At 40.6% G+C, this 16,262-nt stretch overlaps 2 protein-coding genes across 3 annotated transcripts in view; both read right to left on the bottom strand.

Moving 5' to 3' along the window:
• Nucleotides 1–7,902, bottom strand: part of RASGRF2 (Ras protein specific guanine nucleotide releasing factor 2) — a 323,013-nt gene extending 315,111 nt beyond the window's left edge. Inside the window, exon 1 of the mRNA XM_069085026.1 lies at nt 6,875–7,902. Coding sequence (XP_068941127.1) covers nt 6,875–7,162 — 288 coding nt within the window. The 5' untranslated portion in view covers nt 7,163–7,902. The remainder of the gene's footprint in view (nt 1–6,874) is intronic.
• The window catches only part of CKMT2 (creatine kinase, mitochondrial 2), a 511,259-nt gene that overhangs the window by 380,680 nt on the left and 114,317 nt on the right, over nt 1–16,262 (bottom strand). The gene's annotated exons all lie outside the window — the stretch shown is intronic.

Below are 16,262 nucleotides of genomic sequence, written 5' to 3'. Positions count from 1 at the left end.
ACACACACACACACACACACACACACACACACACACACACACACACACACACACACACTCCTTGGAAAGAATATGCCAAATTTGGCTACACTGAAGAATATAATTATTAATGGATTCCAACTCCTTAGCCTGCTAGAAGTAGAAAGTTGTACCACACCACTGGAAATGTAATTAACAGATTTGGAATAACACTTAGAATTAACCTCACAACCAATTATTATAAAATAATATTTAAACATCTAACATCTTATTATCTACCACAGTGCTGAGCACTTGACAAATATCTAATGACACTTGAAAAGATTAAAGATTTTATTATTTAGGTTAACTAATTTTCTAAGAGGATTAATTCTGATTAATTTAATAAATTGTGCACACATCTTCAAATGGGCAAATCCACCAGTTGTATACATGCTGGATTTAAAACTCATTTAACAGATTTTTGTTCACACAAAATAAAAACCTATAAGCCTCCATGTTTTTTAAGCATGCCCCACTCTTCATGATCCCATTTGGCATTTTCTTGGCAAAGATATTGTAGTGGCTTGCCATTTTCTTCTCCAGCTCATTTTACTAATGAGGAAACTGAGGCAAACAGGGTGAAGGGACTTGCCCAGGGTCACATAGATAGTAAGTGTCTGAGTCTAGATTTGAACTCATGAAGAATCTTCCTCACTCCAAGTCTGGCAGATATCCATTCTGCCACCTAGCTGCCCCATAGCACAAGGTACAGAATGGCAAAAATTCAAATAATTGGATTTTGCTAATCTGTGAGGATATAGATTAGTATTGTATTTGATTTTGCAAAGTGAAAGGATGATTACAAAGCACAAATAATGAGTCACTTCTTCCCTCCTAATATTTTAAATTCTGTGTACTATTATTTAAGTATCTGTTTTAATTCTAGACATTGTTAATCAATAAACAACAGCTGAATTGGTTTCTGAGCACCTATCAAAGACCATAAATTAAAAGTTGAGTCCCAAAAGAATAGTTTTAAAATTTATATGCAACCAGCTATGCAAGGTTCTATAGAACCCTCTCTTTGAAATACGAACAAACTGATGAGGACGAAAAGACTAGATGATAATGAGGTGACAAACTGAGGTCACACAATTTTTAATCCATTCAGAGTTAAAATGAAGTGTTTAATCTGTCATTGATAGGACAAATGGCTTTTCCCTTAAACCTCTGGAACTAAAGAGATATCTCCCTCACGTAAATGAGATCACACTTGAACAAATGCTTTACTGAAGCTGGATAGCAAAAATGATGTTGGCCCTGGCTGCATGTGGAAGAAATACATGGTAACAAATAGGTTAGAAAGCAAAGAATGACAGCCTGCATTTCTCTATCCCTTTCAAGATGCAGAAGCACCTTTTTCACAACAACCCTGTAAGCAAGATGTTTGAGTAAGGAAAGATCTTTGATTTCATCAGTGTAGAGAACTCCAGGTCTGCTAACTCCCTCGGCAAGCATGCTGCATATATTTACATGTTAGAGAAATACATGAAACACCAAGAGATTGTGACATACCTAGGGTCACAGAACTAGAATGCCCAAGTATAGAATTTGAACCCTCTTTATTAAGGTCTTCCTGAATATACGACCATCTCTCTATCCATTATGTCATCATGTTGTAAGTCATTTTTCAAAATTTATACCTGTGTACTTATCTTTTTGAAAGACCCATGTTGAAATAATGTCATTTTTTAAAAGATTCACCTTTTGCAAATCCCACTCTTCTTTTAAAACATAAGTGTTTGCAAATAATATTTTTCAAGATTTGGCTATTTTGCCTTAAATATTTTCTAAGGTTTGTTTTATTTCTAAAGACAATGGCAACAGCAAAATACAATGCTTGATCTCCAGATCCTCAATTTTCCTGCAGTTTCTATATCAAATACTTTTATCTCTGAGATTTATTCTACATCACGTTACACAGTCTATCCTGTAAAATAAAGCAGGTCTATGTGATCAGTCCTAACTAAATGCTTTCCTTTCCTTTTCTGTAATACCAGAAACGTAACTTTTCAAGAGAAGCAAAAAAGCTGCTACTTCTTAAAGAGAATTTTTTCATCAAAACTCCTTTGATGATACTGTAATTACCGTCCTTGGGAATTAACCCACCATGAAGAGACTGTAAGCAAACCAACGGACAGCACCAACTATGGTTACTTACTTGGAGCCGACTGTGAAAGTAAGCCTTTCTTTCAAGACATATTTGGAGGGTGAAACATACCAACATTTTTTCTGCTAACTTGGAAACAAAGATCAAGTTAGCTAAATTTGGGAGAGCTTAAAGAATGTGGCATGCTTCGTGGTATTAAAATAACCAGATGAAGGTCTTGAATGAATTGCATAGATTGGCTATAAAGCATTTATGGAAGAAGTGAAGAATTGCTCAGAACAAGTAGTCATGGATGGGTTGTAATCTGAGATCCATGCCACGGGTGTAGGAACTAGCCACACTGAGGCTATCTATCACAGACCCACTGAAGCACAAAAGAAAGAATACAAGAAAAATTTAAAGAGTACAAGAAAACAAACAAAAATCTCTAGGATCCCTCTTAGCCTCTTTTTTTTCTTCCTGGAGGGCAATTGGGGTTAAGTGACTTGCCCAAAGTCAAACAGCTAGTATGTCAAGCATCTGAGGTCAGATTTGAACTCAGGACATACTGACTACAGGGACGGTGCTCTATTCACTACGCCACCTAGCCACCACTCCCCCTTAGCCTTTTAATCTACAATCATATGCCTCCTGGGTCTTCAAAACAGAATGAACACTCTTTAGAAAAATACATGAATTTCTGATATGGCCCAGTATATTCTCAGCTATCTGATCTTGGACAAGTCAGGAAGGTAATATAGCATAATTCAGTGGCTCTCAAACTTTTTGGTCTTTAGGACCCCTTTATACTCTTAAAAATTATTGAAGACCTCTTTCCCTCCCCCTCAAGAATTTTTGCTTATATGGTTTATAGTATCTATATCTACCATACCAGACTTTAAAACATCTTAGTATTATTATGGAAATAGTTTTGACCTTAAGGACACCCCCTTCACAGAGGGTCTTGGGATCACCAGGGGTCCTGAGATCACACTTTGAAAACTACTGGTATAGTGAATAGAGTTCAGGAATTAGAGTCAGGCAGACCTAGGTCTACCACCCCTGTTTTCTCATCAGTGAAATGAGGGGATTGGCCTATATCATCTCTAAGGTCCTTCTAAATCTATATTAAGTCACTTCCCTTCTCTAGACCTCAATTTTCTCATCTGTAAAATGAGACAGTTAAACTATATCATCTTGTAAAGTCCTTTCATCTCTATTAAGGTGAAATAGTATTTGATTCTAGGTTCAATAAGGAACCACTGGAGTTATTTGAATAGAGGAGCAACATGGTCAAATGCATGCTTCAGGAAGATCACCGTGTGGAGGATAGATTGGAGAGGGCAAAGACTTGATACAGCGGAGGAGAATTAGGAAGATGTTGCAGTAGTCCACTAAAAATGGGATGAAGGCCTGAATGAGATTCTATTATTTTAAGATTCTCTAATACAATGGTCTGCAAAGTGGGGCCCAGGGATTGATCTCCAGGGTATGGGAGCAATCAATCATCAGCTGGAAAAGATGAATTGCATCTCACCCTCCCAGCAGTGCCAATCATGGGTCTTGTTTCCAACACAACCACCCTTTATCCTTCAATACTCCCCCACTCTTCTCCCTCCCTTGACCTAGTGTGTAACCTACCTGATTCTAAGCTGGTATCCCCTCAGGGCAGTTATAACCTAAGCACATCCTGGCACCTACAGTCACAGCTACACATCACCTCTTCTCCCCCAACTTCCAGATCACCCTGTGACTGGAGGAGATGCAATAGGAGGGTGGGCTCTGTTCTCTTCCATAAGAACCTTCCCCTTCCTCCACACACATTTTTCATTTTAGATGGAGCAGAATAAGGCACAAAAGAGGAACGGGTAAGGATGGGCTGTGATCTGCATTAAAGATCTCACCACATCATCTTTCCCTCAGTCCACCCTCCTCCAAACTTCTCTATTTCTGTCACCACCATCCTTCTAGTTTCCAGTGTTTGCAAGACTTGAGTGCCACCTTCGACTCAGCACCTTCCCTCACACCACTTATAAATCATTTGTCAAATCTTTTCAGTTCTACTACCCCAGCATCTCCCACATATTACTTTCTCTCTGCTTACACAGCTCCCACTCTCATTCAGGCCTTCATCCCATTTTTAGTGGACTGCTGCAACATCTTCCTAATTCTCCTCCCTGTATCAAGCCCTTCCCCTCTCCTATCTATCCTCCACACGGGTGATCTTCCTGAAGCATGCATTTGACCATGTTGCTCCTCTAATCAAATGACTCCAGTGGTTCCTTATTGAACCTAGAATCAAATACTATTTCACCTTTATCTCAGCTTTTTTATTTCTGTTTTTCTGTAAGTTTTATGATGTTAATGCTACTAATATAGCATTAAGACAGCAATGCATTATAATCATGTAAATATACATAAATCGTGTAAATATACACTTAGTGGGGTGAGGGTCCATGATCAAGTATTTTTTGCTGATGGAGGGCATGAACAAAACAAAAAAATGGAGGGTTGGAGACTACTACTCTTATAGTATATGCTATGCTATAATACTCTAATAACTGAATTGGGTTTAGTGAGTTCTCTCAAGACAAGTGCAATAAAGAACTTAATCACTATATACAAAGCACTGTGCTAAATCCCAGGGGAGATATGTTCATGAAAAGTCCAAGATCCCCATCTTCAAAGAATTCAATTATATCTAGTATATTTCCTCCTCCTATGTCATTCTATGTCCCCTGCAGAACTCCTCTACATCTCTGGTCTCTCATCTGCAAAACCAGTCTCACAGGGATGCTAGGTGAAATTATAGAAAGGTACAGGGAAAATCCAGCATTATGCCTAAGGCACAGTAGTTTTTCAATAAATATTTTTGAATAAACTAAAGGAATATTCAAAACAATTTCTAGTATTTTATTTTACCTAGAATTTTAATGGTTAAAAAAAAGTGAGATTTGCTTCTGCAGAGACTATCCAAGGTGAATTCCCTCACTGAAAATAACCACCATCACCCCTGCCCACTCCACCTTGAAAACAAACTGGCTTCATGAGAACCTAGAAAAGATTCCTTCCACCCCTTTGTTCCTTTTCCTTAACCTCAGCATAAATGGTAAGTTTCTCAACTAAAGGATTTACAGATAGGAACTGGATCTGTGCTTTTACTGTTGTAGGAAATTCCTGGACAAGAAAATTATCTCTGCCAATGCAAGTCTAGAGTTACCTAGACTCAGGGTTATAGAGCACTGAAAAATTAGGTAACTTGCTCAGGGTCACACAGCCAACAGGTATCACAGTCAAATACTGAACCCAGGACTTCCTGACTTGTAGTCTGGCCTCTCTATCCACTCAGCCAGAGTGCCTCTGTGGTCAACTAAAATCACGCTTATATTCTATTTCTATATTTGTAAAAGGGGTGTGTGAGTGAGGAGGAAAGATAAATTTCCAAATACCACTGGAGAAAAGTGCTCAAAAACCAATATGTTTATCACTTCAGTTTTCTTCTCTGAATCTTTCTTCAAAAAGTTTGTTCAGCTTACTGAAGACTTGAATCTGGACTGCCTAAAACCAAAGTAGAAAAATGAGAAACTTTCAGTTTAATTAGTTTTCATCTCCTTTTAACCCCATTACAAGTATTCATTGTTTGGCATTGAGAATTCAGCTAAGAAATTTGCCTATGCGGCTCAGATAACCAACCTTTGTTCTTTGGCATGGATGTTCACAAGCAATCATAGTGGAAAAATTTTGGACAGTAAAATTAATCAGCTATAATTCTAAGACCCAAGAGGAATAAAGCAGCAAAAACTGATGTTTTCCAGTAACTTTCTGGAGCCATAGACAATAGAATTCCTAGAAAGGTACAAAAGAACTTAAAAACTATCACCCAGAATTTATAGGGGAATTTTCCCCCACCCCCTAACCCAGGCAGTACAAAGAACACTCTCACACCGAATACTTTTTAGATTCTCAGTTTAGAAGAAGAAAAAATGGGCTCAGTCTACACTGACTGAATACACAACACATTTATTCTCAGGAAATTCACCAGATGCCCTTTAATTAGACACAACAGATCAAACGTTAGCATGGCAAACTGTCACACACCACGACTGACCAGAAAGCAACCTACAAAGCGTTTTTTCACTTTTACCAAGATGAACCAGGCTTTTTAGCCCTACGTTACCACTAGCAGTGTCTATGTACTTCAGGGACACAGACATATTAAATAGGAAACTAAACTTTCCCAGATTCGTTAGCTCATCTCTTCTAGCCACGTGAAATCCAACAGGTGCCTTCACGTGTCATCGGACGGAACTCTTCCAGGCAAGACACTGGGGGAAGCAGCGAATCTTTATCAGTGACACTAACAATGACCACTGAGCGCTATCAAGCGCCTAGAAGAAGAAAAAAAAAGCCCCCTCCCCTCTAAATTACAAGGCAAGGGGGGACTACTACCCTCATTTTCAGTTCACCAGAGGAGGAGGGGATGAATCGCCCAGATGGAGGTTTTATATTTGCTTTTTCGATGGTGGCCCTGGCAAATATCCCTGGACCTTTACCACAGCATTACCCTAACCTTGGGCAGTTGAAGTTCGCCCTCCTAAGGTGTCCTACTGCCGGAACTCAGCTTCTGGGCTGCGCGCACCTCTAAGAAGGGTACTACCCTGGTGCCCCCAGAACCCCCAAAACAAGAAGCGGGCTCGGGACGGGCGGGAAAAAGGAGGGCACAGAGGAAAGGAAAAAGGCAGGAATCTGGAGAGGGGAGCCTACCTGCTTGTCCAGGGCGTCCTTGCCACCGGCGGCCCCAGACACCGCCTTGGGCGGGGCGGGCGCCCGCTCGCAGCTGCAGCCCTCCAGCAGGTACATACCGGCAGGCCGGCCGCTCTGCTCGCCCTCGAAGTAGAAGAGCACATTCTGGTAGAGGGCGAACCACTTCTCGTGCCAGCGGCTCGCCTCGGCCGCCTTCTTGCTCAGGAAGCCGCGCTTCGTGCCCTCCTTGCGGGCCAGGAAGGCCAGGTACAGGGCGTGCCCTTCGTTGTAACGCACGCTCTTCTGCATGGCGAGGGGGAGCCAGGTCGGCCGATGGGTTGGGAGCTCGAGTCCTCTGGGGGCCCCTAGCTCGGGGCGCCCCCCAGCATAGCTGTGCAAGTTCCCCCACTCCGCCCCCGAGGGGACGGCCCCAAGCCGCTTTCTGCTACCCCGTAGTGGGGTGCAGTGCAGCCAGGGGCTCCTTGGTTCCTCCCCGGGGAGCCGGGAGCCCCTTCCCTCCCCTAGGTCGCTCCCCCTTTGGGGGATGGCCCGTGCCCTGGCCTCCCCTCGGGCACGGACGTCAGAGGGGCTCGCCCGCTCCTTTCTGCTGCTGCTGCTGTAGCTGCTGCAGCAGAGGCTTCAGTCCCCGGGCTAGGCGAGAGGGACCTCTGGGCTCCCCGGGAGGCCGGGCTGTCTGCGGCCAGAGCCTCCCACTGGCTCCGCCCGGCCCTCCCCGCTGCCGTCCTGCCACCACCCCCCCCCCCCCCCAAAAAAAGTTCGTGCCCCAAACAGCGATGGAGTCTAGCTGGGGAGACGCACGGCAGCCCAAGGAGGATTGTCCGCGAGCAATTCGCTCTGGGGGAGACAGAAGGTAAAACGTCACGTGGGAGATCAGCTGTAATCGGCTTTGAGACCAATTTAAAGAGCAAAGTCGGCGAGGCTGCGAAGCCCTTGCTCTGTCCTGTGCAGTCCAGTCCCCTCCTCTCTCGGACTGCGCTGGCGCTGGCGCTGCTCAGGGTTTATCCTCCTGCCTGCTCATCAGGCTGGGGGAGAATTAAAGGAAAGCGCGCGCGATCACACACAAACACACACTCACACACACACACACACACACACACGCGCGCGTGCGTTTCCATGGCAGTGGGGTGGAGTCATCTCGCCCCAAAATATTGTGTAGAATTTGCATAAAGTGAAAGTCCCCCTCCTCCTTTCTTTCCTTTTGTTACCTGTATTTTAACTAGCCTGACAGAGGTGAATATATTGAAGCAGCTAGCACTTAGGCGGTTATCGTTTATTCCGTCTGGCAGACTTCGATTCATGGGATTTTAAAGTGTGCTGAGTTTAGAAACAGAAAATCCTTTCGAATATCTCTAATGTCCAAATTTTCCCACATCTATAGGAATGGTGAGTTTATAGACTGTTTTCCCTAATAACCTCCCTAGAGGCCACCCTAGGACATGTACTGTTTCGCTCGGATTGCTTTCATGTTACTGTAATTCATTTGGCTAAGAAATCTTGTATGGGTGGTCAGAAGGACAAGGTACCAACTGCTATAAAATCTAAGTGGGAAAATATTTGGTTTTGGGGGGGGAGAGAAGCTGTTGAAAAAGCCAGTATGTCACTAGGATTTGATTCAGTGATGTACATTGAAACATTTTTACTATGTCAGTTAAGAAAAAAACAAAGCTTACCCTGACATAAAATGTTAATTATTGATACAAAGAAATAGAATGTCTCCCACCCACCCCCAAAGAAACACGGTTATATGTCCTTACAGTTTTTATATTTACAGAATCCAGCAACCTGGGGTTTGTTCTCTCATTTCTGTTACTGCAGAGTCTCTCACAGAATCTTGTAGCAATCTTTTCTCCCAGTCTCTCGGAGTGGTTTGCTATTTTGCTTATAGAAGATTTTTATTTTCTATTTAAAATTTTTAAAGCACATGATATTGGGAAAAAATATTTTGAAATGACAGTGTAAGAGCAAAGACGACCATTCCTCTTCACTTTCACCACCAATATCTGTTAGTCAGCAAAAGAAGACCTTCCGTTGTTGGCTTTTTGCTACCTTGGGAAGAAAGCTTAGACATTTTATTTCAGGCAAGACAGGGACAGTCAAATAAGTTTATACAAAGAGGAACTCAGTCTACTCTAGATAAAGGAAGCATCACACTAATGACATTATAGATCTATCTAAGGATTTATATAAATTAGTCATGTTGATTAAATGGCAAACTCCTTTCCCTTCTTTTTAATTTTTTTTTTTTACTTTGTGTCTCCTATCCTTTAACACAATTAATTCCCAGTAAATATCAGCAAAGACAGTGGAAGACATCCATAAAGTGGGGAAAACTGACCAGTATGTAAATTCAATACCTCTTTTCAATGAGTTTTGTAACTTTAAATGAATTTCTGCAATGAGAATGAAAACAAGATTTTAATCACTTTTATTCATTAGAAACTGAGTTTATGTACCGCCTATGTAAAATATTATCTTTGTGCTGAGGGCTAATTTCTGTTATAAGCAATTGCTCTTCCTAATACATAAATTTCCTATCATAATGTCAATAAAGTGTTATTGTTCTTCTTGCCTGGTATGATTCTGGTTTCACTACATTATAGGATTGTATGTTTCTGTAATGCTAAGTACTATATGTGATCCATTTTCCTGGAATAGTTGATGAAGGACTTTCAATGGCCAGGGTACCAGATTTAGAGTCAGAGAATTTGATTTCAAACCCCAACCATGCCATTTAACACCTATGTGACCTTGGGCTAATGACTTCCCCTCCCTAGGACTCATTTTCTTCATCTGTAGAATAAGTAGGAAATAAAGATGAACACTGACATTCCCTCCGGCTCTAAATCTATTATTCTGGTTTACTCTTCAATGTCAGTGGTCACCATTTTGGATAAAGAGAGCTTGGAAAATTGTTTCATTGCTATGCATTTACTTTGGTAGGTTATAGGTAATGTTCAGACAAGATTGATAAATGCTTTATGGATAAATGAGTTAATCTTTAGCTACTGGATAGTGGGAAAGATAGGACTGCAGATAAGTAGCTAGGAGATAATCTGACTGCAGCTGGAAGACAGGCACAAATGAGCAGAGACTCAGACAATGACCTATGGAAGGAGGAAATTTCACAGTAAACATAGACTCATGGAACTGGAAATTTAGATCATAGAATCTCAATCCTTCATTTGTTACAGATGAGGAAATTGGTTCCAGGGAGGAAAGGTGACTTGCCTAAAGTCACTCAGTTTGTCAGTAGCCAAGCCGGAACTGCATAGCCTCTCAGGAATGATTGCTTGTAGTGTGTTAATCTTTTCTAGACTCATTTGTTCATGTGACAAACAGCATCACTGGGACTATTCTTTTTTCAACAAAAGGGACAGTAGTGATATTTTGTGATTATGTTTTTATTCTGATTGAGGAGATTTGAGTTAGAAGACTTGGATCTGAACACTGGTTCGGTGATATACTATGTAAACTTGGGCTGGCTTTTTCCCATCTCTAGATTTCAGGATTCTCAGCTGGGAAATGAGGGGGTTGGGCTAGCTGACCTCACAGGGCCCTTCTAGTTCTAATAGTTTATAAAACCTAAGATCATTGAGTAGGGATCTACTGTTCTCCATATTTACTGCTCACTTCTCATTTTCATGTAGTCTAAGGGCAAATTATATAATACCATTTGTTCAGCTCTAGAGTCAGGGATATATTGGTCTTTGAGGCCATGGACCTGTGGTCTAATAATTATTACCAAACCCCTCAAAACTAACATTTATATAATGCTTTCAGGTTTGCAAAACAATATGTGCGTGTGTATAATCTCAAGTCATCCCCACAACCCTGTGAGGTAGGTTTTATTATTATCCTCATTTTACAGATGAGGAAACTGAGGGAAACAGGGTTAACTGACTTGCCCAGGGTTACAGTCAGTATCTGAGGTAGGATTTGAACTCCGTTCTTTCTAATTCTATGACCAGTATTCTATTTACCACACTATCTTTCTCTTCTTTCAATTCTTTTGTAGGTAAGGAAAGAAGAAAGTGATTCCTGGGAGCTCCAAAAATTGGTTCATAATCTCAGGATTATGTATAACCTATTTCATGGAGTCAGGTTCATTAGGTCTTGCTTTAAGCAAGACAAAAGAGAAACTACCCAGATAATGTGGCACAAAAAGAGAATTCTATTTGAAAAGGCCTAATTAGCAAGAGTAAATTTTTCTACAAGTGAAAACAAGAATAGTTAATATTTATATAGCACTTTAAGGTTTTTTGCAGAGTAATCTACATATGTTATTTCATTTCATAGCTATGTTATGAGGTATTTTATTATCCCCATTTTACAAATGAGGAAACTAAGGCTGAAAAAAATTTATATGAATTACTCAGGGAAACATCTAGATGGCAGTGGTGTGACCCCAGGCAAGCCACTTGGCCCTGCTTGCCTCAGTTTCCTCATCTGTAAAATGAGCTGGAAAAGGAAATGACAAACCACTCCAGTGTCTTTGCCAAGAAAACTCCAAAATGGGGTCACAGAGAATCAAATACGACTGAACAACAACAAGTAAAGGCTTGCAAAGTGATTTTACATATGTTATTTCTTTTGACACTCACAATAACCTTGTGAGGTATATTATTATACAGATGAGGAAACAAAGACTGAAAGAGTTATATGACTTGCCCAAGGACACACATCTAAATCATCCTGACTTTATATCTACCACTGTGCCAGCTAGCACTTAATCCCAGGGTTCAGGTCTGATTACCTGATAATTTTATCATTCTCACCCCTGTGCATCCTTCACTCTGGTAATACTGGCTCAGCTTTTTGAAGTCCCACCCTCCACCCTCTTGAATTGGTGAAGTAGCCCATCTCAAATGCTGCCTCTTCTATCAAGCCTTTCCTAATCCCTTTTGTTGGTTCATTTTTTTAAATTGAAATGCTTTCCTCTTAAACTTCACATCACAATTTCTAATATAATTGAAGTTCTCTCTGTTGGTGCCATAATGTTACTGCTTAAATATTGAGTTAGACGAAGGAAGGAGAGCTCTTTATCTAGACTTGTCTCTCCCAGAACCTAACATAGCTTCCATCATACAATTGTCATCTAATAACCATTTGATGAAAGAATGAATACATTTTCCATTTCATTTTGAAAGTGCGGATGTGACCTCTGTCAAAATCTCCAACTTATACATTATCTTCCAGACACAGAAGACAGGATTTTTAAAAAGAGTCTTTTTTCCAAAATACTTTTAGTTTTCATCTTTGTAATAGAATTTGCATGTGTTGTGCAGGTTTCTGTAGCATTTTTTCCTATTGTAACTGTGATTCTGAAACACATTGGCTTTATGTCCTTAGGGATCAGCTGTGCCAAGTAAAACCAGGACATTGCAAAGATCCCATCTCTGGTCTGAAAGAAGGCCATTTGGGGATTGTCATTTTGATGGCTGGTAAATAAAAAGGCCACTGAATTTTATAATGTAGCCACTTGAGCAACAACCATAAGCTATGTCTAAAGATCTCTGTGTCATGTACATAAAGAGTAGCTATCTTCCTCTTAGTTCCTCATACTGTGCATGCCTCCCTTAATGTTACATTAATACAAATAAACTGTACAAATTCATCCTCATCCCACCCTGAAGCATTAAATTATAAAATGCACATGCTTTCTTACTGCTGATAGACAAAAAATAGTTTTATGTTGTAATATTATTTTCTTATTTATGAAAAGCTAGATTTTTAAAATTTCTTGGATGTAACAAATGCTGAAAAGTCAACACCACCTTATTTATCCAACATAGTTAAAGAAAAGTGTTTCAGATAAATTAAATATCTGAATTAATTAAGGCATGCCCTTTTAAATGCCAACTGTTATACTTTATTTTTATTTGTTTGGGAGAGATATCTGTCTAAAATATATGTTTCTTTCTTTCTTAAATAGAATACCCGAACATTGTTTAGTTGTTTTTTTTTTTTCTTAACGACCTAGGGTCCCAACTGTATGCCTCAAAAATCCGACAATAAAAATTAAATGGATGAATATTTTAAAATGTGTGTGTGTGTCCCAGATTAACAGAACAGGAAATAAGATGCTTAAGGAATCTTATCTTGATGACCTAGAGGCATCATTATGAAAATCAAATTTTATTTCAGCAAATTGGAATAATATCTTTATAAAATATATATTCCTTGCCTTCTTAAACAGAATACACTGAACGTAATTTAGTTTTTATTCTTGTCGATCTTGGGTAATCATTATGAAAACCAAATATTATATTGGATTGTCAATCACGTAATGGTGTTTGTTGGGCTGCTAGGGTGGCTGCCTGTAACACTACATAGCCCTAAAGTGTACCTAAATGATACACTCAAATAGTTTAGGGTTTGGGTTTTTTTTTTTCCTTTGGGGATGGGGTTGGGAGGCATTCTGTAGTATTTTCTGTATCCTGCCTCTCCTGGTGAGGCTGTCAACTGTTGCTTCTTGCTGTTCTCACCAAGCCTGTCTCTGGTATTGCCACAATCCCTCCTCTACCCTCCAGGAAATGAGCTAGGACAGGTAGGTGTCAAGCAGATAGAGTGCCAGACCCGGAGTCAGAAAGACTTATCATCCTGAGTTCAGATCCGGCCTCAGACACTTACTAGCCATGTGACCCTGGGCAAGTCACTTAACCATGTTTGCCTCAGTTTCCTAATCTGTAAAATGAGCTGGAGGAGGGAAAGGCTAACCACTGCAGTATCTTTGCCAAGAAAATGTTATGAAGAATCAGTCAGAACTGAACAACAAATAACAAAGGATATAAGCTTGTTAGAACCTTGCCTAAAATTAAGAGTATAAAAGGTCTGAAGAAAGACCAGAGGGGCTCTCCTATGAGGAAAGTTTTTGAGGTTTAGTGAATTTTGTGCTATATTTTGCGTCAGAAAGTCAGCACAGAATATCCAGGCAGGAAGGGGTCACAGAGGCTACCTCGTCCCACCTATGCCTGAACTAAGCATGCCTTCTAGGACATATCCCTCAAAAGACCAAGCCTTTGCTTTTTTCCATCCCACTTTTAGATTTTAGCTTTCATTGTTAGGAAGTTTCTTGGTTTTATTTGGTTCTGTTTTGGGTTTTTCCAGACATCAAGCCTAAACTTACCACTACAGACACCCACCCACTGCTCTCACTTCATGAAACTGCACTCCAGCCATTATCTTCTTCCTTGACCACCATCAGCCCACCTCCATCATCGGAACTTTGGATTCTGCTTCTGGTCACTGGGTGATGATAATGGGCTCTTCCTTTATCTTGCTCAGAACCAGGACTTCACATCTTTTCCTGGCTGGTTTGAAACCATGCTGCCTGAGACTTGTGTACACTTCCCCACCACTTTCTAGCTCTCCTTTATGTGCTGTCTTCCTTAATTAGAATGTAAGCCCTTTGAAGACACCTCCTTTCTCCACTCTGGGCTGTCCCCCCATGCTGGAAAGCTCTCCTTTCTCTGTTCTGGCTCCTAACCTCCCTTTCAGTCCTAATCGAAATCCTAAAACCTCCCCCAAAACCCTCTCAATTCTAGCACTTTCCCACTGTTAATTTTTTCTTATTCATCTTGTATATAGCTTGTTTTGCATGTATTTGTTTGTAAGTTGTCATCCTTATTAAGATTGTAAGCTCCTTGAAGGACTGTCTTTTGCCTCTTTTTGTCTCCCCAGCACTTGGCACAGTGGCTGGCACATCGTGGGCACCTCATTGACTGCCCAGATTGGTAGAAAGTTGCTAAGAGCTGCCCAAGCTTGTACTCAAGCTTAGCTTAGACTTCAAGAGTCCAGGCCATCTTTACATCACAGTAGGTATTCAAAGGGGGAATGTTCTGGGCTGTCTAGTCATATTATAACATGGTTATCTTTAAATATTACAACCAAAAAAAATTCATGCTAGTGGAAGCTCTGGGATCCATGGCAATGTTTTTTGTGTCAGCAACAGTCAATAGAAATAATTTCTCTTTGGATTCTGCCACTATGAAGTCTACTGTTTCTAAGTGTGGCTATCTTTTAACAGTGTACGAGGGGTGGGGAACCTGTGTCCTTGAGGTCACATGTGGCCTTTTAGGTCCTCGGGTGTGGCCTTTTGACTGAGTCCAGGTTTTCTAGAACAAATTCTTTTCTTAAGGGGTTTGTTCTTTGAAGTTTGGATTCAGTCAAAGGGCCACACTTGAGGACCTAGAGGGTCACATGTGGCCTCAAAGCTGCAGGTTCCCCACCCCTGGTAGACCAGAGACAGTACCTCAATATGACCATTATGGAAATGTTTTGCATGACTACACATGTATAACCTATATTGAATTGCTTGCCTTCTCAATGAGGAGGAAGATGGGAAGGGAGAAAGGGAGAGAATTTGGAACTTGAAGTTTTAAAAATGAATGTTAAAAATTGTTTTTTCATGTAACTGGGGGAAAATAACATATTAAATAAATATACAAAAAAAAAGACTGTGTGCCTAACTTAAGATGTACATGAGAAAACTTTGCCTACGGGGCAGCTCCTCACTTTTTATACCAAATGTATATGAAAAACAAATTTTTACATAAAGTTTATTTTTAAAAGAATTAAATGAGGCTGGGTGTAGTGGTGTATGACTGCGGTCCCCACTGCTGGGGTGGTTGAGGCTGGGGAATTGCTTGACTTTAGAAGTTCTGTCACAGGGCTAAAAGCTAATCAGGTGTCTACACTGAATCCTGCGCCAATACAGTGAACCTTCAGGAGCACAGAGTCACCAGCTTTTAAGGATAGCTGAACAAGCCAGGCTGTAAAACCTGAGCAGGTTAAAGCTTTGCTGCCAGAGGTGGGAAACCACATGTGGCCTTGAAGCTGTAGGTTCCCCACCCCTGTAAGACTATGCTAATCGTTATTGGAATCAGGCCAGTGAGAGGCTGCTATCCTTTCAGCCTCTCCAAGATAAGGAGACCCACTTTAAACAAAATAAATAAAAGGTGAAAAATAAATAAAAGATTACCTTATTACTGCACATGCTTTAATTCCTTTGGGAACTGCAAAAGTCACTATCACTCCTAATTTTTTGTCCTCCTCAGACACCTTCAGTGATTCCCCATTGTGGACAGTTTGAAATTGAATTTAATTCAATCTTGAACCTTGAGTTACCTTTCTAGCCTTCTCTTCCATCACCCTACCTCATGAATCCCCTCCCCCCCATTCAATGTAGACTGAGATATGCATTTATTCCGTGCTCCTTCTTACCTCCAAGCCTTTGCTGGTTATTTCTCTCATCTCTAATACCTCCTTTCCTCTGTCTGCCCATGACTTCAAGGTCAGCTTCAAGTCCTACAAAGCTTCTCCTAGTCATTCTAACAGCTGTCCTTCCTTGGAATTCATTTAGTGTTTAATCACCTGTGGATTAGTTGAT

Source organism: Petaurus breviceps, unplaced genomic scaffold (genome assembly GCF_028583685.1).
Source record: "Petaurus breviceps papuanus isolate PSGF00001 unplaced genomic scaffold, PetGlider_PUasm1.0 175, whole genome shotgun sequence".
NCBI lineage: Eukaryota > Metazoa > Chordata > Mammalia > Diprotodontia > Petauridae > Petaurus > Petaurus breviceps.
The sequence above is the reverse complement of the archived record's forward strand: the minus strand, read 5'-3'. Positions and strand labels throughout refer to the sequence as shown.